Here is a 21,716-nt window from a genome sequence, read left to right on the forward strand (position 1 = left end):
CAGCTCTCCTCGTCGCCAGACCATGCTCTTGGGCTCCTCCCCTTCCAATCGAGCCCTAACCCAGACCTCCTTCCGTACATCACCATCTGGGTGACCTTCCTGTTTGAGGTTCTTGTCTTTGCTGGTAGCATACAACTCCCCCTCCTGGAACATTGGTCTCAAGGAGGACTACGAGCAACTCCTTTAGCTCCTTCACCACCTTCCCCTTCAGCTACCATCTCTTTCATCTCCTTCCTTGACTTCCCCTCCTTTCCTACAGCGAGGCTAGGGAGGGGAACAAGGTGCATGAACTACGCATGTGCCACTTCATCAGATGCCTGCCTAAAGAGAAAGCATTCTGCGTGAAGATTGAAAGATGCAGATGAACAAATTGAAATGCAAGACTTCCTTCATTTACAAGCATTTCTGTGCTGAGGCCATTTCTACCTCCCCATATCAGATATGTTAGCATTATAGCCACTGCTGGAAGCCAAACTAAAAATGGTCAGTATCCTGTGCAGAAGTACCTTTTGTACTGTCTTTGGCCTTAAGAAGTATCTGCCACTTTTACAAAGATTTTGTGAGCGCTGAGATGATGTGCCATGTCGGTTTGTAGGGACCACCAGGCTGGTGAATCAGGCAGCCAGGTGTGACTGAACCACTGGATGTTGGGTACAGGAGTGGTAGAAGGGAGAATCCGCTGGTCACTCCACCTTTGTCATGGTCCACTGCATAGGCCCCTCTAAGGGGCCTGGACCTTTTCCACCACTCTAGCCCAATGTTGCAGGCAATTCCTGAAAGCTATGCTTCTACCGAAAAGCCTTGAGACCCTGCAGGATAATGCTAGCACACCCCATCCCCAACTGAGAAAGCCTGAAACTCTCCCGAGCACATACAAACTAGACAACATTCAAAAAGGGAAAGGGTTTCTCTGCACTCGTCAATGGTAGCGTGCGCTTGGTGACATGCACAGCTCCGAAGCTGGAGAGATGAGAAGGACAAAGGTGGAGGTTCAGTTGGAGAGGAGGAGGAAAGACCGGCGAGGTGAGAGGGGAAGGATAAGAAGTAGATGGAGGAAGGAAAGTAGGTGAAGGAGCTGATGATGGAGCAACCAGGGGAAGGAGGAGGTGGCCAAAAAGAAGGTCAAGAAGGAGGGAGGAGAAAATGGTAAGAAGTAGAGCAAGAGGAGACCTTAGGAGGAAGGAAGAGAGGCGAATTAGGCCCAACCCACCCTCAGAAAGGAGAAGGAAGAAGGGGAGTAGAAATTAGCACATAGCCACGGGGTGGGAGAAGAGAGTAGAGCAGAAAGCAAAAGACAGGGGTATGTGATTCCCTTAGGAACAAGACTATCCAGACTCATCAAGGAGGTAGAGGAAGGTTGTGTGGAAGGGAAGATACAGGTTCCCCATTCAGGGAAAAGGCTGAAACCGGTGTCCCCGTCCTTAGAGAAGACTGTTGGGCTTAGCCTTCAATCACCCTCAACACCCTAATTTTATATTTTTTAATCAAAACATTGCGTCTGTCCCTCATTGATTCCACGCTTTGTGACAGGATGCATAGCCTCATATTTCATTTTTGGAGGGAATAAGGCCATTTGGGTTTTTTCTTGGCTCATTTAGAAGCAATTCATGATCTGTATTCATAGATCTAAGTCCTGAGTAACTTTTAGTTCCCCACCTCGTCCTTTCCAAGTAGGTTTTCACATATTAAATGGCTGGGAATATGAATGGCAGGGCGCAAAACGTGCACTCTCCACTAGCCATTGGCTAGTGATATTTGACTTTTGGTGTCTAAGAAATGGGGTGCTGTGTGTATGTAGAGGACAGAGGTTGCCAGTGACTTATTTATGGCTGGCTAGTAGCTTGCAAAAAACAAAAGGATCTGTGTCCCCTTCTTCATGGGCATCGGGGAAGAACCTATTACATAAACCACAGAACTTGATGCCTCATGGGACAAGGAGTTCATTTGAATTCAATTCATTTTAGAGGGCGCGAGGGCCAAATGAGATAAGCGAAGGGTCAGTGTAGACTGCTTAGATCATAATAAAATCCATATTCTTTATTTTGAAATATACATATTTTGTAAAACCAATTTATAAACACAGCCCAAATTCTCTTTGACAAATTACAGTTTCTAAAACATTACAATGCATACATCAAAAAGGTATTTACTAATTGTAATGTGCAAAACTAATCTCCAGAAAAAGTGCAAAGTTCACATGTGCAAATATGCATATAAGAAGCAAATTCACTAGACAGTTAGTACAGCAATCTGATACAATAATTGATTTAAAAAAGGTGTAACAACTCTGGACCAAAGAAGTGTGGAAGAAAACTTAAAAAAGGTTCAAAAGCAAAACTGAAAATATGGGTCATTCGAAAGAATTTAGGCTTACACTGTTTAGTTTATGAATTGGTTTTACAAAGTATGTATATTTCAAAATAAAGAATATGGGCCTCATTAAAACCGGCAGGCTGCCGCCAAACTTGCAGTTTTTTCCGGCATCCGCATATGGGCAATTACCGGGCCATTACGGCCCAGCCGGACCCGGTTATTGCCCATTCGTGGGCGCCAGAATTAAATGCTCCCCATTCCCATTTGAGCCCCATAGGGCTGAATGGGAATTGAGAGGTCGGATGCACCGGCACCATTCAGAATGGTGCTGATGCATCCGACATGCTCTGCTCGCGGGTGCCGTTCCGTCCGCCAGGTCAGACCTGGCAGGAGAAAAGGCACCCGCGAGCAGAACTCGTAGTCTGCCAGTCCAGTAACTAAGGTACCGGCAAGCTTACCGGTACCGTAGTTACCAGACCAGCAAACTTGTAACGAGGCCCTATGGATTTTATTATGATCCAACTAGTCTACACTGACCCTTTGCTTATCTCACTTGGCCTAGAGCTTTCTAAAATGAAGTGAATTCAAATGAAGTCCATGTTCCATGGCTAGTAGCTAGCAACTTACATTTTTTACCCCTGTAAATCGCATGGGCTGTATTTGGAATAGTAAAGAAATTAGGGGTAGACATGAAGGAGATTGTAGGTGCATTTAATAAAATGATGCAAACCAATGATAAATGGCATATACAGTTTACGCAGAGGTGTTTGTGTGTCACCAGTTTGGCTGATCACGTAGTGTTGACATTTTTGAGAAGATGCTATTCAACTTACCTCAATTTAGAAAGCTCAAAATACAGCTTAAAAACAAATGTAATTTATATATTAAATAAACGGATGGTTTTGAAACCTTTGTTGCAAACAACCAACAAACCTTTTCCACACTTTCTGTTTTTACAAAAAATAAGACAAACGAAATTAAACTCGGGGTACCTTTGCAAGGGCACCAAAATGGCCTCTGTAGATTAGACATGTTTCCTTACAGGTTTGAGGTTTGATCGTGAAGATGAATAAAAAGTCATAATGAAGGCTTGACAAGTGGCTGTTTAAAATCATGTAGCACTTAAAGGCATGGTCTAGTAAAATTTGTTATTGTCCCAACGGGTCGGCCATGTTTTTTTAAGCCTAAGTGGCTCGATTTTAGAAAACTTTCCTATGGACCTTACCCGAGTTTTCGTCCATTAAACGCACGCGAAAACAAGCACCAGGGAGCCGCCATTTTCTGATAATCCTATCTTTTCCCCGATCGCCCTGGCGGACCTGCTTTTGCGGCACTAAATCAATTCCCCCGCCCCTGAGCCTGACATTATCAAAACATTCATATTCCCCGCCTCTCCCCTTGACGTTACTGTGCTGCGTAGGCAAACGCGCCCAGTCGTCTTCTGCGCGACTCCACACAGAACCCGGAAACCAACACAGATCAACTCACAACACAGTGCGCCACAATTCGGAATATGAAACTGTACTTTACAATGAAACAGCAACACGGTACATTTGGTAAAGTACATTTATTTGACATTAAATGTTTAGAGAATATTCAGCAATTGCCATATGAACCCCGGAAGCCATTTATTTTCTTTTATCTGTATCCGCAATAACTGTTCCGTTTCATCTTGAGTCACGCGGTGTTCCTTTATGGTACACAGGGTGTTCATTTTCGTAAAAAGAATCACTTTGGAAGCGTGGTGAACCGCAAGGCTGTTCAATCAACTAGGCACTATTCCAGCCTAAAGGTTGTTATGTTGCTTCTAGCCACTAGTACAGCGTAAGGGCATGTGGGCCCTTGGCGATCGTCCCATAATATGGTGATCGTGCTCCAGTTGTTGACACGAAGCTGCAGGTGTCTGCTGAAGAATCCATCCGCCGGTGTCTCAAACAGATGGCAGTGGCAGTAAGGGATCAAACACCTGTTATGAAAACAAAAAAATGATAATTAGTCTCGCTAGCCGAACTTCATTAATATTACTCATTTTATTTATTACGGCCGATCAGAAACTATTTGCTTGCAAGGGTAGTTCAATGGAGTATGTTTGTCTCTAAAATCAATGCGAAAAGTAACGAGATAAATCGAGGCCAACACACAATGATAAACGACAGTCTACATGCGTGAGGAATGATATGATATATGATATGGCATTTGTAACGCGCCTATACTCAAGTGTTACTAGGCGTGACGAGGCAGGTGGGGAACAAGGGCAGATAGACAACGATCCTACTAGGCCAGGTGTCTTTCTGATCGCGCATGGGGATGGGCTGTACAAGGTTAGTTGAATACAAATTAAATGATAGGGCCAGCTGGTGGCAAGTGCAAGGTAAATGCCGGGAGAAGGGGCTGAAGGATACAGAGACAGTCCCGTAGTGCAGGGAAAAGTGGCTGGGCCATGGAGCGAGATCGGTGAGACCAGTGGACCTGCTTGCCCATGTGCCCACTACGAACAGTTTTACTTGCTTTTCCTAGCTCTTCATTCATTCATTTATTCATGCATCCATTCATTAAATCTTCATTCCGGTATAAAAGCGTGTAAAGATTTACTTACATTATATTTGAAATTTCCATTGTGTCTCTTCGTAATGCAGTCTGTAAAACGGACCGTGCTCTTAACAATGATTTTTCGTATACTGACCTAAAACTGAAACTCGGTCTAGTTTCTGAATTTTCTGCCTTATCGTCTCTTACGTTATTGCGCACTCCCTTCAAATGTAGTTCTTTCGGCATGGTCCCTGTCTCAAGGTCAAAAAACAATAGACCCTTATACTTCCAGTGCAACTTGTGGGCCTCATCTGGGCGCTGTCCTTCGCATTCTTTATTTGCAACATCTCGTAGTATAGGCATCTATGAGAACTTGAAGTTTAGAATCCGTCTATGTAGTGCGCCTCAATGTGCAAATGGGAACTGGCTTCTCTCCCAAATGCCACGGCCCGCTTGGCTGGCGCGTTCTAAGTGCCCCAATTTTGTCACCGTTGTCTGCGAGCTTTGCAGCCCAAATTGAGACATTTAATTTTTGTCGGAAGGTCAGGGAAAGTATAAAGTACCACAGGAGTTGAGTTAAAAGTGAGATTTATTGTTTGTTTGTTTGTTTTATTATTTGCAATACGCAAGCCTCCCCTCCGTTAACAGAGCGCAGCATTTACATTTACATGAGATGAGACATGAGAAAAATATATACATACACATATGTGAGGTGAATAGAGAGAATTCAAAGATGACACCCAGCTTGTTCGCCACCCATGATGGTGAAGTTAGGGGTTAGGTTTACAGGTACACTGTACAATAACATTTATTTACAAAAAGACAATCGTATTGCAATTATTTAAACCGGGATTTGTACTTCACAATCAGCTGTGCATCAGGTGGGCATGGCACAGTCGCAATGTTCGGTGGCAATGGATCACTGCTCTGTACAGAAACGTCCAAAATTCCATATCTGTGCTTCTCTAACACAGCAAAAATAAGGCCTTTCACAAAGTCGAACTGCATTTCATCATAGACTGGTTTGATCACCCATTGCTTACTTCGTTTTGAAAACACCTTAGTGTAGCGAGGCATCCTTACTTTACCCCTAGTCCTAGATTGTTCACGTCCGACATTGCTGTTATGGGCCAAGACCGCTAGTAAAGTGCGATGTTTCATGCCCCGAAAGCTAAAATGCAAGCGCTTTGGCCTGTACTTTAGGCACATATTGTGGAACACCTCCAAATCTCCTGTGTGACAGAATTCTGTCAGTCCTCTCAAATCTCTTGATAGAGTTTTGTCGAAAACAATCTTCTCAATGGCTTTGTGTGTCAGTGAAGATGGAATCAACCACTTCTTCTTCCGTGCCTCCTCTGGGGACAAAGGGCCATGTTCACATTGGTGGAAATGTTCATTTGCTGTCCAGTGGTGAACGTTGGTACAGTGGTGCTTCAGTGACCGCCATTTTTCAAGTAGTATTTCCACTGACCCCTCACAAGTTTTTGAGCTCCACCAAAGATGGTTGGTGATAGAATGTGACCACTGCAAAATACTTTCAAAACCTTTTTTTTTTCCTGCAGCCGAGATTTTCTTATTGATTGATTTAGCAAGATGCCGTACGTCAAATTGATGTTTAATATGTGGGAACTGCTCTCTCATTGTCTTGGCAATTGAAACGTGTCTATCCGTGGCTATGAGGTCGATGTGCATCCCCCTCGATTGTAGATGTTCCACTGATTTTATAAATCCTAGTTTCTCCATGGCCACTGACGATGTAAATTGTGTTACCTGCACGACCACCGAACTCACAATTTTCTTACTATCCATGTCCTGAAAGTGGTAGGTGCAGTACTTGGCAGAAAATCCAGGGCTATCGCACTGTCCATCGCCGGCTAGCCTGAATCGTTTGCCTTCGAATGTACTTGCTAGAGACAATTGTTCAATTTTCCAAGCATCACTAATGGCCGGAAACAGATAATCACGTTGGTATGTGTAGTACAGCGCTTTAGAAATGAAATGGAGTCCCACAAACTGAAAGAAAGCCTCTAACTTTCTAAAACTGGAGCCACTAAAAAGTGATGCAGCTGCACACAGTAGATTGCCTGCTGGCATCTTCCCCAGCATTGGTTGTGCAGACCATGAGAACCTATGATTTAATCTACAGGCGGCATTTATTTTCACGTTACTGCATTTTATTTGATGAGTCACATTAATCAATGGCTTCCCACATACATTCCCTCTAATGGAACGCACACATTTCAGCATACTTATAATTTCCATCAAACAACTGTCGAATACAATGTATTTGCTCTCTTTCATTAGACTGTCATCCTGCGTCAACGTTGTTTCGGCCTTTGACGTTGTGGAGATTTCAACACATTGGAAAGTAATATCGCTGATATCAAGTTCTGATGCGTCTATGGATGCTGCGGCTGGTTCATTCACTGTCATTTCAACATCTATTACTTCAACATTGATGGGAGAACACAACAATGTCGACAGGTTTTTTGGTGGCAAATTTTTGGCGGGTGTAGATTGTGTAAATTGATCTGCAACTACTTCAGAGCTATCTTCAATACATTCAATAACATCTTCTTGTGGTGGTCCGGTCGCACTGTAGCTATGGTCCAATGCAACTTTGCTGTAGTCTCCAAATACAGTTAATTCATGTTCTGGCCATTGGACATGAGCATCTCGAACCTGAATACGCCTCGCCTCAATTAATAGTTCCTCCATAGTGTACACGGTCTGGCAAGCCACATCTCTCATTCGCTTCACTGTCTGTGTGTGTGTAGTTCTGACACCCACGGGTAACTGGAGGAGATATCGGAAAAGGGATGTTCAGTTTAAACACAAGATGGAGTGTAGTAGAATTGACTGGAAAAAAACATAAAATAGTCCCCACCATAAAATTTTTTTTAAAGTTATGAACTTTTTGTAAGTAACCTTTTTTTGTTTTTTTTTCTTTGCAACTTTTTTGACTGGACCTTCAACATCTGCACGCTGTAGCTCCAATTCGTTTACGCATGTCCTCCATTCCTCTTGCGCTGCAAGGACTATATTTTCTGTATCCGCATAGACAGCACGGAATGAGGCTCCATCGTCTCCCTGAAACATAGTACTTTCATTACTATGTTTCAAAATATTGTTAGCATAAAACACACGTGAGGACGAACACACAGGTACATCTCAATAGCCAAATACGATTTAAACATTGTGTGCAACAATCAAAGGACAAGTATTCGACCAGTGATGATCTATTTCGATGGAACTGTCAGTATCCATACCTCTGGCTCTGCATGGACTGCCATAAATGGTTGTATTGGAGAGGAGGCATCCGCATCTCCCTGAAACACAGTACTTGCATTAGTATGCTTTTCAATATTGGAAACACAACACACACTTGGGGTCGACGGCACAGGTACATATAAAGAGATAACCGCAAATGATGCATTGTCCAAAAGAATCAAGGAAAATCCAAATATGATCACATTTCATCGACTTATTTCAACGATTCCTTTACATCTGCATCATCTAAATGAGATGTTGTGATTGTGGTGGAAGCTCCGTCGTCTCCCTGAAACACAGCACTTGGATTAGTATGGTTTTCAAAATTGGAAACATAACACACACTTGGGGTCGAACGCACAGGTACATATAAAGAGATAACCGCGAAAGATGCATTGTCCAAAAGAATCAAGGAAAATCCAAATATGATCACATTTCATCGACTTATTTCAACGATTCCTTTAAATCTGCATCATCTAAATGAGATGTTGTGATTGTGGTGGAAGCTCCGTCGTCTCCCTGAAACACAGCACTTGCGTTAATAGGGAAGAAAGTATAGCAAATGGAATCACGTTATATGATCACGCATGATGGAGCTGTCATTATCCATACCTCGTGCTGCTGAAGAATATCTATGGATGTTGCAAATGTAGTGCGCACTTCCGAAAGCTGTTGCGCCGATTCGTATACTTGAATGTCAGGCTCTGCATCAAGTGCAGGGGTTGACGCTCCATCAACTGCCTGAAACATAGTACTTGCATTAGTGAGGATTACAATTGTGAAAACATAAAATACACCTGGGGTCGACAGCACAGGTACATATCAACGGCTAACCACGAATGAAACATTGTGTAGAACAATCAAACGACAAGAATTCCAGCTCTGATGATGACGCTCGATGGAGCTGTCAGTATCCATACCTCCTGCTGGTGAGGAACATCTAGAAACGTAGTAGATGTGGCGGACGCTTCAGCATCTCCCTGAAAGACAGTACTTGCATTAGTATGGATAACACTAATTATAACTGAAAACAAACACCAGTGGACGATAACTAAGGTGTATATTAATTGGAAAGCAGTAACCAAACATTCTGTAAAATAATTACACGATAGAATAAAACTATTACTTGACATGCATAAAACAAGTCTGTAGCGGATTAGCCTAGTAAGATTACCTGATACGCGCTAGAAGTGGTTGATAACTGCGACCACGTCAAGGATGTAGAATGTTCTTGCTTCAGATTCAAGGGATAGTCAAGAAGTTGTAAAGGTCAATTAATGATTGATAATGAAATGCCAATATTAAAAAATAGCCATGTAAGCCGACAGACTACTTGAAAAATGCTCAATACAGCACAGTTCCCTGTCCCCATATATATATACATTGCGTTTGTGGGTTATGAAATCGAAATAGAATATATTGGTAAATGTCATTATTCAAAAAAGTATACACTCATATCAATATCGAAATTATTACAAGGGATAGAACACCTACAATATCTATTAATCCATTCGGCTACACACTACCGCAAGGCCTAAAGCTAAATCCGGACACTTGACTCACCGGTGGCGGAATGTGGATGAATAGAGTGGGAATAGCGTTTTCGCGCAATTTCGGTGTCGTTCGCCGTTTATTCTTCTTTGTTACCCAAGAAATTGTGTACATGTCCAAGGAAAAGTGCCGGCTGCAGATGCGGTATCGATCACCCCTCTTGTCCTCTAAAACTTGTTGGACTCTACTTTCCAGCTCATACAGTGGATATCCGCAATGTCTGACCCATTCTCTTATTCGATCAACAGTTTTCGGGAATACATGCATTGTAGTTCCTTCAGATTTCGCATGGGTCTTCGAAGGTCAACCGCTAATCGAACAGGCAGGCATTGTTGATGAATCTGAAAAGTAAATATCGACATTATTATACAATCTTCAAGAGTAAAGATTTGATACAAAAGTAAATGAATCATACAATGATCAATGCAAGGTTTGTTTTGGTCGCAGGAACTATACCAGTTCATTATGTGCTGCTTAGTATTTGCATAAGTTGCAGAAATGTATAATTGATGTGACTGAAATCTGAACATGTGACTCGTCCCTTGGATGTTCTGTCTTGCACGAGTAGGAAACATGCTAACATTATTGACTGGACCCCCGAAGGATGCAATTCAATCACAATAGTCACAGATGAAAATAAATAGATCTATTGATAGCATAGCAATGGAAACTCAAGTCAATACCAATGAGACCAATGAACATAGCACTATTTTGTACTCTACTGGAAAATAGATAGAAATTTAAAAATCTGCGAAATATAACCAGGGTACATGGCCTTACCTTGACCAACAAACAGTTGGGTTCAGCAAGCAGAGCAGTATGTTGCGGGAGAATAGGTGGATGGCCACAGGTAGCGCACTGATGGGTATGCTCGAAGCGCTCGGTCACAGAGTTCACGGATAGCACGACGACAAGCAGATTAGCATAGATCTCAGCGGTTCCCAGGTAGCACGTTCAAGAGTTGACTTGCAAAGCACAAAGATGTTCTCATGAGACATATCGAGTGGTTTTTAAAGTATTAGAAACTTGAGTGTGTTTGTGAATGAATGACGTATGTATGTCGTGGTATTAGGGGGGCAGCCTGCCTCAGGGGAGGCCTGCCTGGAGACACGGGGTCTGAGGAGGCCATGTGACCGATGGCCCCTTGGCGTGGGACACCTTTTGAAGTGTACATGTAGTTTGGCACCTTGGCCTTTCGCGCCCCGAACAGCCCCCCATGCCAGCGCTCATCCCCGGGTGTGAACCGCCTTTGATAGAGGGGGGTGGGATGGATGGCCCTGGGGCATGCAGATAAGGCACAGGAAGACTGCTGAATGGAGACACACTTATGTGGATTGCAGGGGGGGCGGCCTGCCTCAGGGGAGGCCTGCCTGGAGACACGGGGTCTGAGGAGGCCATGTGACCGATGGCCCCTTGGCGTGGGACACTTTTTGAAGTGTACATGTAGTTTGGCACCTTGGCCGTTTGCGCCCGTCACAGCCCCCCATGCCAGCACGCATCCACAAGCGCGAACCGCCTTTATATCAATATACAGTATATCGCCTTTATATCAATGATAGTATATCGTTGCTTATCAATAACAAATGCCACATACCGGAGATTCTTGTGAGCACAGATCCACACTTCAACCGGTGTATTATAGTGGCCAAGACCCTAGGGCCTGTATAATCCAATGGTAATTGTTAGTATAGATATATGTGTGACTTTTATAGAGACATAACCTACTGAAAGACTTTGAACAAGTGTTATTTAGTGCATGCATTATCGAGAATATGTTATGTTAGCTTAGATAGATAGTGACCACCCTGCTTCACAGCAACCAGACCTTCACCCATTCGGAGCACAGATGTCTGACGTCCATCCTTGAATGGAGACACACTTGATTCATTTAAAAAATCGAGACAAACGTTGTTAAAATATATGTGGTGTTTTATTTTGTATATTATTTTCATGACACAAAAATACAAGACTTTAAAGATTATACAGGTCAGGTTGCAGCACAGCGAGAGAAAATCCCCTGTACTGACCGCTGTCACTCGGGAACGTTTCTCTAATGGCACGAACGGCACAGGCGGGTATCACTCTTCGAACGCGGTGTCCAAGCCTCCCGTGAAGCCACCATGTAAAGGAACGATAGGCCACCAGCCTGTACCACCTGTGAAAAGGAATGAAACAAACTGTTTTTAAATGACCCAGATAAGTTTAATAAACGTTTGTTGTCAATGACAATTCTTGTAACTAATGGCATTTTACACGGACAAATGCTATGTAGACAATGCACACTATTGAATGACTTACATGCGTTACATGTGCACCAGGTGGAGACGCCGTCCATTCGACTAGGCCCAGGCTCTTCATCTGTTAATTCGTCCTGCCAACTGCCGTCCGAATCCCCATCGTTTTCGCGTGCTTCCCTTTCCAGTAGTTCCTCCTCGGTATACTCGGGCTTGTACATGTAGGGCATTATTGTAGCCATTGTGTGTTAAACAAACTAAAATAATTTATAGCGGTGGTACTGATATCTGTTCACACGGGCTACAAGCGGCGAAGGTAGCTGACCAGAGCACTGAAACGAGTCACAAAATACTCAAAGTAACACAGAGAGAGGAATGGAATCGAAAATCTGCTGCTGTGTGTTGTAAAACGGTCTGTTTATACTTATTGAGGAGAGAGGCGTCCTGCCATTTCCATGGCGACACGTCATTAGCTGAAGCGCAGCGAATGTTGACACAAGACGTGCTTTGGCGTTGGGAAATGGGCGGTACGAGTCTGCTGATGACAGGCTCAGGGGTGGGGGAATTGATTTAGTGCTGCAAAAGCAGGTCCGCCAGGGCGATCGGGGAAAAGATAGGAGTATCAGAAAATGGCGGCTCCCTGGTGCTTGTTTTCGCATGCGTTTAATGGACGAAAACTCAGGTAAGGTCCATAGGAAAGTTTTCTAAAATCGAGCCACTTAGGCTTATAAAAAACATGGCCGACCCGTTGGGACAATAAAAAATGTTACTAGACCATGCCTTTAAGGGGAATCTAAAGTCTCGTATCGGGAGGATAGCTTAGGGGCAACACGCCTGCCTTGAAAGCAAGATGACGCAGAGCAATACAGGTTCGATCCCCGGGTCAGCGCACGTTATAAATAACCAATTAGAATTATAAAGACAAGTCTGGCTGGAAACCCCCTGCTCCAGCTCCCTCGCAGGGACTATTTTTTGTTTCCAGTCTTAGCATGGTGATATAATAAAGTCCTGCTCAAGGAGGCACAATAACAATAAAACAGAGCCTAACACTTTTACAAGGCAGGTAGCCCAACAGTGGTGTGCCAGTTTGCTGTCTGGGCTGTTTTTCTAGGGCAGGCTAACCGGCTGCTGCCTGGGGCGCTGGAGACACGCAGAACCAGCTTTTCCCAGCCTTCCCAAAGCTCGGAGACTCATTTCCACGCTGCGAGTGAAAGAGCGTTGGCTGCAGTTTTGCGTTTTGCAGATCAATAAACACATTTTCCACACACCTCTTTAAACCAGCTGCGCATCTTAAATAGGAAGCTATTAGTGGTAGGTGGCTGCCGACATAACTGCGAGTGTGTAATTGGGAATGACTATCGTGTGTGGCATCTCCCCTAAAAAGAGTAGATGAGGGATTAGAAAAGAGAGGCGTACATAACAAGCAACATGCCGTGTGAAGCACTGGCCGCAATCAGATGACCCACCCGTCATTTATTTCACTCTATGTCCACGTCTTGAAAATACAGATTGTAAACCCAGATATTGCTTTAAACTCAAATTATGTTGCGTGCTTGTTCTCGTCCATTCAAGATAAATATTCCTTCAATCGTGCTCCTTTTGCTCAGCATGTAACTAACACTGTACGTATTGTCTGATTATTAGATTTCTATGTGAAAATGTCCCCATGAAAATGGAGTCATGTGAAAATGTAGTCAGCAAAAAGGTTGCCAAAAAAGCGATTTTAAAATACACAGAAGTATAAGGCTGAATGAACCACACCTTTAATAAAACTTCCACAATCATCGTAACTCAGTTCCTAAACCTTCCCCTAACTTTAATTACTATCCTGAACTCACAGAACACTAACCATCCAGCGCACTGAAGCATTTCTTTGCATTTTACTCAATACAAAAACTGTCAAAAATTAACAGTAAACCCAACTCCAACCCCATCACCAGCTCACCACAAATGGCATAGCCCTTGCCCCAACCCAAACCCTTGCCCTAATGCTAACCTTAGCCTTACCCTATCTGCACTCTAATGCTTACTTTTCTCTATCCAATAGGTTTATCCAACTCCCCTATCTCTTTGTTTATCACTCACCTAAACCATTATCCCATTAGCCTTAGCCTTACCATAACCCCTACCCTAACACTTAATCTACCCGAACGACTACCCAAACCTCAACATTGCCAGCCCTGCAGCATTCACCCTGACCCTAACTCTTACCTTAATTCCAACCAAAATCTTTACTGAACCCTCAACCCCCATCCTACTCCTAAACCAGGCAATCTCGAGAGGATAGCTCAGGGGCAACGTGCTAGTCTTGGAAGCAAGACAACACAGAGCAACAACACAGGTTCGATCCCCGGGTCCGCGCTTAGAAACTTCTGGGTTTTAGGCGCGTTATAAATAACCTATCATATCAATCACAAGCCCACAAAACCCTCCTCAATCCTAACAATTACCCTAGTATCTCTACTATTTTGGCTATTTTTCACATTTTTTTTTTAACTTCATTTTGCATGCCAACTTTTTCACTGCACAGGTATTTTAACCACGACTTTTTTACTGACTACATTTTTGCAGGCAACATTTTCAGTGGGTACCTTTATTATGCAAGTTGTGTTCTTGTTAAGGCATCAAGTTGACAATTATTTCATTTCTTGAAACCCAAAGATGAACAAGTAGCTTTTCCAACTAGAGCTGGAAAGAATTGCCGACTGAGCAATAATCCTGGCTTTATCACTTCACCAAAGTGCGTGATCTGAGGCACATTAATTAAACTTACTGTGCTTCATCTGCCAAAGGTTGGGAATTTCAATAAGTGATTAAGTACACAGTATACAGTATTTAATAAGGCTCAATTATAGCTTGTGTATTAGGAACATGCTTTCTTTCTTGCAGCATATTCATCAGAAAGTGAAACACTTGTTACCAGATGTGCAGGATGCCCTAAGTGTCTTGGTTACCTTCCCAGTTGTTATTGCCGATTGTTAAAGAGGGTCAGGAAATAAACATTGGTAAAGCATATTTTTGGTCTTAAATGGGTGACGAGCAATCAATTTAGAGAAAAATGATTGAAAAAATAGATTATCCCGCTGCAATAAACACTTTTGTGGCAGCAAAATCCATGGGCCTCATTACGACCCAGGCGGTAAGGGGTTAACAGCACCGTAAAAGGTGGCGGCGCCGTTAACCCCTTACCGCCTAATTACGAGGTCCCTTTGCGGGTCCTCCCTTAACGGCTGGTTTTACCAGCCGCTAAGGAAGGAACCCGCAAAGGGACTTTCGAGGTAATTACGGTACCGCAATTTACGGTACCGTAATTACCGCCTTCCCCAATCCCATTGAGCCCTATGGGGGCAGAAATGGGAATGGGGAAGAGCCAATGGTGAAAGGGGAATTACCGCCCCGCCAACCTTGGAATGGGGCGGTATTTCCGCCACCCACCATGGCGCAATCGGTAAAATACCAGCGTCAACCATAGCGCTAATAGCGCCATGGTTAACGCCTGGGTCGTAATGAGGCCCCATGAGTGTGTGCTTTAATTAGACAATGAACTTATAAAAAATATAATGGGAATAATGTATTGTTTACAATAGTGTTGTCTACTTGCTATCTCTATTGGTACTTTAATGATAGGTTAATGAAACCAGTTGCTCACATTACCATGAATTTATAATGTTGGTTGCGGGTTGCAATACAGCGTTTGCAAAATGGGGACGATTTCTAGTGTTTAGCCCAGTGCACTAGCTGGTCGAGTTTGCACTGTGACGATCATTTTTAAAAAAAAAATTTTTAAAAGTGTTACTAAATATTCAGCAAAAACAAGCAATGACCGGGCCCCTACAGTACATCCTCAAGGAGCAAGCAACACTTTATAGTCGCAGGGGGGCCCAGGCTCTGAATGGCATTTGCCAACGAACCAGGGTTTGTAAAAAAAATAAGGCTCTCTAGAGCCCGACAAAATAAAACTGGTCACAGGAATTTTAAGCAGCTCAATGTTTCAATTTGTTTGATAATTTACAATTTTTGATCCCAACAAAATAAAGTACATCCACATTCCACACAAGCAATGCAATTTGACAGAAGGAGTCGGGACAAAGGGGGGGAAAAACAAAGGCAACCGAACTACTGGTAATATCAGTAACAACAATGACACAGTGCGCGTTGCACGTTCGCGAGACACTCTGATAGGAAGCCATGGATCACTTACCTCTGCAGGGTAGTCTTCCGAGAAGCACACCATGATATCCATCTCCTTGAGGTCGAAAGGCTAGGAAGGAGTGAAAAAGACACATCCATAAATAAAAAGGAGCTCAGGGCAGCGTCAGTCATGCATCCCCCTCCCCCCGCCAGTCTTCGGCCTTGAAGAGCTTGTCCCCGCCCAACCTCGGTGATTTACATGGGTTTAGACAGCCCGCGGGCCTGGGACGTGTCCTACTCAAAACGAGCGCCTTCAGGGCTGGCCATGGAGTAGGGGGTGCTCTGCCACAAGCTTCTGAACATGGACAAAGAATCTTCTGAGCACATGTCAATCAACTTTCAAATGGGGTGGCTTCCATTTGCTGAAATGAAAGATGATCAAAGCAGGTGCTAAGGCAGTGCTGGTTAAGAATGGGAGCAGGGATCAGCAGAACGCACGGGTCACAAAAGTATGGGAGAGAAGAACTGGCTTTCTGGTTCCCAAACAGAGTTTCTGCCACCCGCTGCAGCACTACTGTGACTCCTCCAACTCCTCCATGCTTCTTGGGGTGCTGCTGCCGTTAGATAAACTTGTGGTCACATCACTAGAGTGTCTCTAGAATGATGGCTGAGGTGGTGGCATACTACGGAAGATGCCAAGGTGGCAGACTGGGGGTCAGGCTCTTTGCCCTGATTTGTCTCCTGTTTCTATTATAGAGAGAGCACAGGTGCCTTCTTATGTTACCAGGAGTCATTATGGTCGGGGACACCAGGAGGAGTTGTGGGAATTCAACAAGTAGCACCTCCAGCTAGCTTCTCATTCGACCGGTGGGCAACCTTGGTACTCTGAACCCCACTCCACCAAAGAAGCTAATCCTAATGTAATTTAAATCACTGGAATAAGTGTAAGGAACTGAGTGGTGACCGTCAGAAGAAGACCAATGCACAGGTAGAGAAAGTGGGAAAGGAGGCTGCGCTGCTCCTTTCACAGTAGCCACAACCATTTTTAATACCAAAAGCATTTACCATCAAGACCTTGCATGGGCAGTTCATGTCTTCCTTAGCTTAGTGAAAATTGAAAAAGGATTTAGAAAACCTATGCCTAACTGCTAAAACTCCCCCTCCCTGCCCCCCCAAGTTACATTTTCTCTTCATTGTTAGTATATATGCCTTTCGTTCCCATGTTCCCTCCCTGCTGCCCTGTGGGCACTTTGAAACACAATTTACTTGTTGCATAAGCGCCTTACAAATGCACAATAAATAAATAAATAAATAGGTAAATGTAAAATGTCCCAACTTCTCTTAGCCAATTCCTGGCCCAGCCTAACTGAGAAGACAGTGGCTTTCACTCTTCTGCTTAAGCAGTTTCTCCGACCGGAGAGGCCTACCATTAGAGACTTTGACCTCAAAGAAACCAACGTAGGTCGTTCAAAGAAAGGCAAATACTTCCACAGCGCAGCCAAAGACTCTTCAGGTCCCCATTCCAATGATGCAGAGGATATCAAGGTCTATATTTTGAGAGCAGATAGTGGTGCGCCAGGTGTCCAACAATACTCAGCGAGTTCCTCTGGCGTATTGGCTTTATCCATTTCTCCATGCCACAGTAATTGCGCAAGTAAAATAGCAATGAGGAAAGCACTCAATATAGTGATGAGGTCTTCTTGTCCCTGACGCAATTAAGGTGCCCGGTTCCCATTATTTCCAGGCACAGATGCACATCTCAGTCCGGCAAACACCCTTCACTGCACACAGTATGCTGGAATCTGGTTGACTAAAGTAATCAAAGTGAATTAAATACTGAACCAAGGGGGTCAATATTATGATATGGAATTTATAACGCACTTGTACACAAGTGTTTCAAGGCGCAACAAGACAAGGAGGGGGAAACAGAGAGGACAAAAACAACAATCTTACTAGGCCTTGTGCCATTCAGATCACGCAAGTGCAGGGAAATGGAAGGGGAGAAGTGCTGGAGGTTTGGGGGCGGGGGGAGTGCAGGTAACTCAGTAAGTGCAGCCAGCAAGTGGCTTATAAGTGCAGAGAGGAGGGACTGTAGGGTTGCAGATACATACCATAAGTGCTGGGGGAGCCCGGAGGCAGTGCAAGGGCAACTGGACATGCAGGAGCCTGGGCCCGAGTTCAGAGGGTAGCCAGGTAACCAGTGCGTGGAGCAATCGGGACATCAGCAGGGGTGAACAAGAGAGAAAGCGGAAGCAAAAAGGAAGGTCTTGAGTTGATTCCAGAAACAGAGGTGGTTCTGCTCAAGTTTGAGAGAGGCAGGGAGGCTGTTCCAGAGGGAGGTCCCAGCTGAAGAGAGAGATCTGCCCCCAACTCTCTGCTTGTAAACGCATCTGACCCTCAGTGGATGAGCGGAAAGCTCGAGTAGGGAGAGGTTTAGGAAGAGAGAGTTGGAGGTAGTGTGGTCCCAGGCCCCAGAAAGCCTTGTGGATGATGCAAAGGGTCTTAAACATGATCCTTGCCGCCACTGGGAGCCAGTGAAGAGATTTCAGAGATGGAGAGATACGATCCCTGGGCTTGAGGCCAAGGACAAGTCTTGCAGTCCTGTTCTGGATAAGTTGTAGAGGTCGGAGAGTAGAGGCTGGAAAGAGGCTGTTGCAGTAGTCCAGCCAAGAGAGGACCAGAGCTCTGGAGATAGTGAGCTTTTGGGGGATAGTGAGGAAAAGAAGAATAGCTCTGAAGAGTTGCAGCCAATAGTTTGGCTTCTTAGAGAAGTCAGAGATGTGAGGAGAGAAGGAGAGGGTGGAGTCGAAGATGACACCAAGGTTCTTAGCCTCACAGGTAGCCGCAGGAAGAGGGCCCATAGTGTGTGGGCGGAGAGAGGACAGGAGGGAGCTGGTGTTCCGATAAGGAGGATCTCAGGCTTACTGGCATTATGGCAGAGATCATTAGCGACACACCATTCAATTGCAGCCAGACAGTCTGGTATGAGAGACGGGGAAGAGGCAGCTGAGGGGAGCCTGAAAGAGAGCTGGGTGTCATCCGCAGTACACTGAAAGTTGGAGCAAAAAGTCGCGATGCGGTCGGCAAGAGGTGCCTGGTAGTGGTTGAAAAGCCAGGGAGAAAGGTAAGACCCCTGAGGAACACCACAAGTAGAGAGAGATAGAAGAGAGGAAAGACCCCAGTTAGACCTGCGAGGGTCGGTCAGTGAGAAAGGAGGTCAGCCAGGCAAGGGCCTGATCAGTGATACCAAGCTTATCACGCAGGCGATTGGGCAGGATGGCATGGTTGACCGTATCAAAAGCAGAAGAAAAAGTTTCGAGTAGCTACACTTGCGAGTAAAAGCATACCACCTCTCTTTTTTAATATAAATCACCACACGCCGGTCTACCATTATTATCCAATCCTGGTGTCTTTTTTTCTCCCGTCCTGTCTGGATGAGTTTTCCAGTACTGACATCAGCGTCCCAAGGGTGTGGGCAGCATCAGCCAGGGAACTGCAACAAACAGGTAGGGGGTTGTGCCCCAGTACTGATCCACTCGGTCACAGCCTGCAGCCTGTGAATGAGAGGGGATGCTAGGTGAACTATTCTACATGGTTTTGGAGTAAGGGCGATTGGTTAGATGCAGATACTGGGCCTCATTAGACAGATGGCGGTAAGGGTTTACCGGTAAGGGTACCGGTGCCGGTAAACCCTTACCGCCTTACTACGAGGTCCCTTTGCGGGACCCTACCTTAACGGCTGGTTTTACCAGCCGTTAAGGACGGGACCCGCAAAAGGGACCTTGGAGGTAATTACGGTACCGCAATTTGCGGTACCATAATTACTGCCTTCCCCATTCCCATTGAGCCCTATGGGGGCAAAAATGGGAATGGAGAAGGGCCATGGTGAATGGGGAATTACCATTCCTCCAGGCGGAGGCGCTCCGGGACCCGGTCTTCAGGGAAGATATCAGGGATGCGATCACACAGTACTTTGAGGTAAACACAGGCAGCGTAGACTCAGCGTGCACGCTCTGGGAAGCCTTTAAGGTAGTATTGCGGGGTGCTGCTATTGCTAAATCAAAAGGCCTACAGGGTGGGGTCCTAACGGAACTAGACGAAGCGGAAGAGAAACTGGAGCGGGAAAGCAACAGGGCGGGAGGGGATGCGGAACTTGTACTCGAGTTACAGCAGAGGTGCGCAGAGCTTTGGGAAAGGCTCTGTAACCTTAACTATAAGAAGTATGTCGAGAGGCAACATGCAGGAGGGGATAAAACTGGCCGCTTTTTGGCATGGTTATATAAGAGCGAAACCCCCAGGCCCCCGATTAGGACAATAACTAGAGAAGACAGGGAGGTGGTTGACACTGAGGAGGGAGTCAACGAGGCATTCTTGGACTATTATAGGACATTATATGAGGACAGAGGAGGGGACAATCGAGAGGAGATTAGACAAACTCTAAAAGACATGGAATTGCCTAAGATTAGTGCTGAAGAAAGGGAGGAGCTGGACGCACTGATTACCTTAGAGGAATTGGAGGAGGTGGTGAAGCAGCTGCCCACCTGTAAGACCCCGGGCGCGGACGGATTCCCTGGCGAGTTTTATAAAACATATAGAGAGGAAGTACTCCCCCCTATGCTAGAGATGCTCAATGAGTCTTTTGAGATGGTCGGCTGCCGGAATCGCTTAGAGAAGCGTTAATTGTGCCGCTCCCTGAGCCCAACAAGCCAGGGCATAGCTGCGGCTCCTATAGGCCGTTGTCAATGTTGAACCAGGATTGCAAGATATTGACGGCGGTCCTGGCCAATAGGCTGCGTAGAGTTATTAGCAAACTGATACACCCGGACCAGACAGGTTATGTCCCCAACAGAAATATAACCCACAACCATAGGCGACTCCACCGGGTGATTGAAGAGGGAAACAGGAGCGAGGGGTAAATGGCGGTGGTGTCCCTAGATGCAGTCAAAGCTTTTGATTCAGTGAGGTGGCCATGGTTGCTGGAGGCCCTGGAAGAATACGGGATGGGGCCGGGTTATGTTAGGTGGGCAAAATTACTATATAGTGAACCACTGGCCAGGGTGCGCACAGGATCGATGATATCTGAGAGATGGCAACTCAGTAGAGGCACAAGACAAGGGTGCCCCTGGTCCCCGATGTTATACATTCTAGCCCTGGAGCCCCTGGCAGTGTACCTAAGACAACAATATGACATGGTTGGTATTGAGGTAGGGGGAGAGAAACACCTAATATCCTTGTATGCTGATGATTTACTAATATACTTGAAATATCCAGAGGAAAATCTTCAGTATATTCTAGAGGTTATGGAAAGGTATGCAGAACTGTCCGGCATAGCGGTGAACCCCCAAAAATCGAGCATGTTCCCATTGGGGAGCTACATAGGAGCCCCTCTGGAGCGGTTGCCAGTGTTGTCCGTACCTTGGGCGACTGATTCCTTCCGCTACCTCGGAATAGATGTGTATCATACGGTGGAGGGGGAACACTTGCATAATACCGAGATGGCTGTGAAAAAAATCCAAACAAGTATGAAGTTTTGGGAGAAGTTGCCGCTAGCGATGATGGGACGGGGGGCGATGCTCAAAATGGTGGTCCTGCCCAGGCTGTTACATTTCTTCAGTAATATACCATACTTGATACCCAAAAAGTTTTTTGTCAAACTGGATAGCATGTGCAGGGACTTCCTATGGCATG

At 45.0% G+C, this 21,716-nt stretch overlaps 1 protein-coding gene across 4 annotated transcripts in view; it reads right to left on the reverse strand.

Moving 5' to 3' along the window:
- Positions 1-21,716, reverse strand: part of LOC138504325 (uncharacterized) — a 319,698-nt gene that overhangs the window by 166,370 nt on the left and 131,612 nt on the right. For all 4 annotated transcript variants that reach the window (XM_069624745.1, XM_069624746.1, XM_069624743.1 and 1 more), the window contains one exon: positions 16,099-16,158. In XM_069624745.1, the coding sequence (XP_069480846.1) occupies positions 16,099-16,158 (60 nt within the window). The remainder of the gene's footprint in view (positions 1-16,098; positions 16,159-21,716) is intronic.

This window comes from Ambystoma mexicanum, chromosome 11 (assembly GCF_040938575.1).
Source record: "Ambystoma mexicanum isolate Mex_15411 chromosome 11, UKY_AmexF1_1, whole genome shotgun sequence".
NCBI lineage: Eukaryota > Metazoa > Chordata > Amphibia > Caudata > Ambystomatidae > Ambystoma > Ambystoma mexicanum.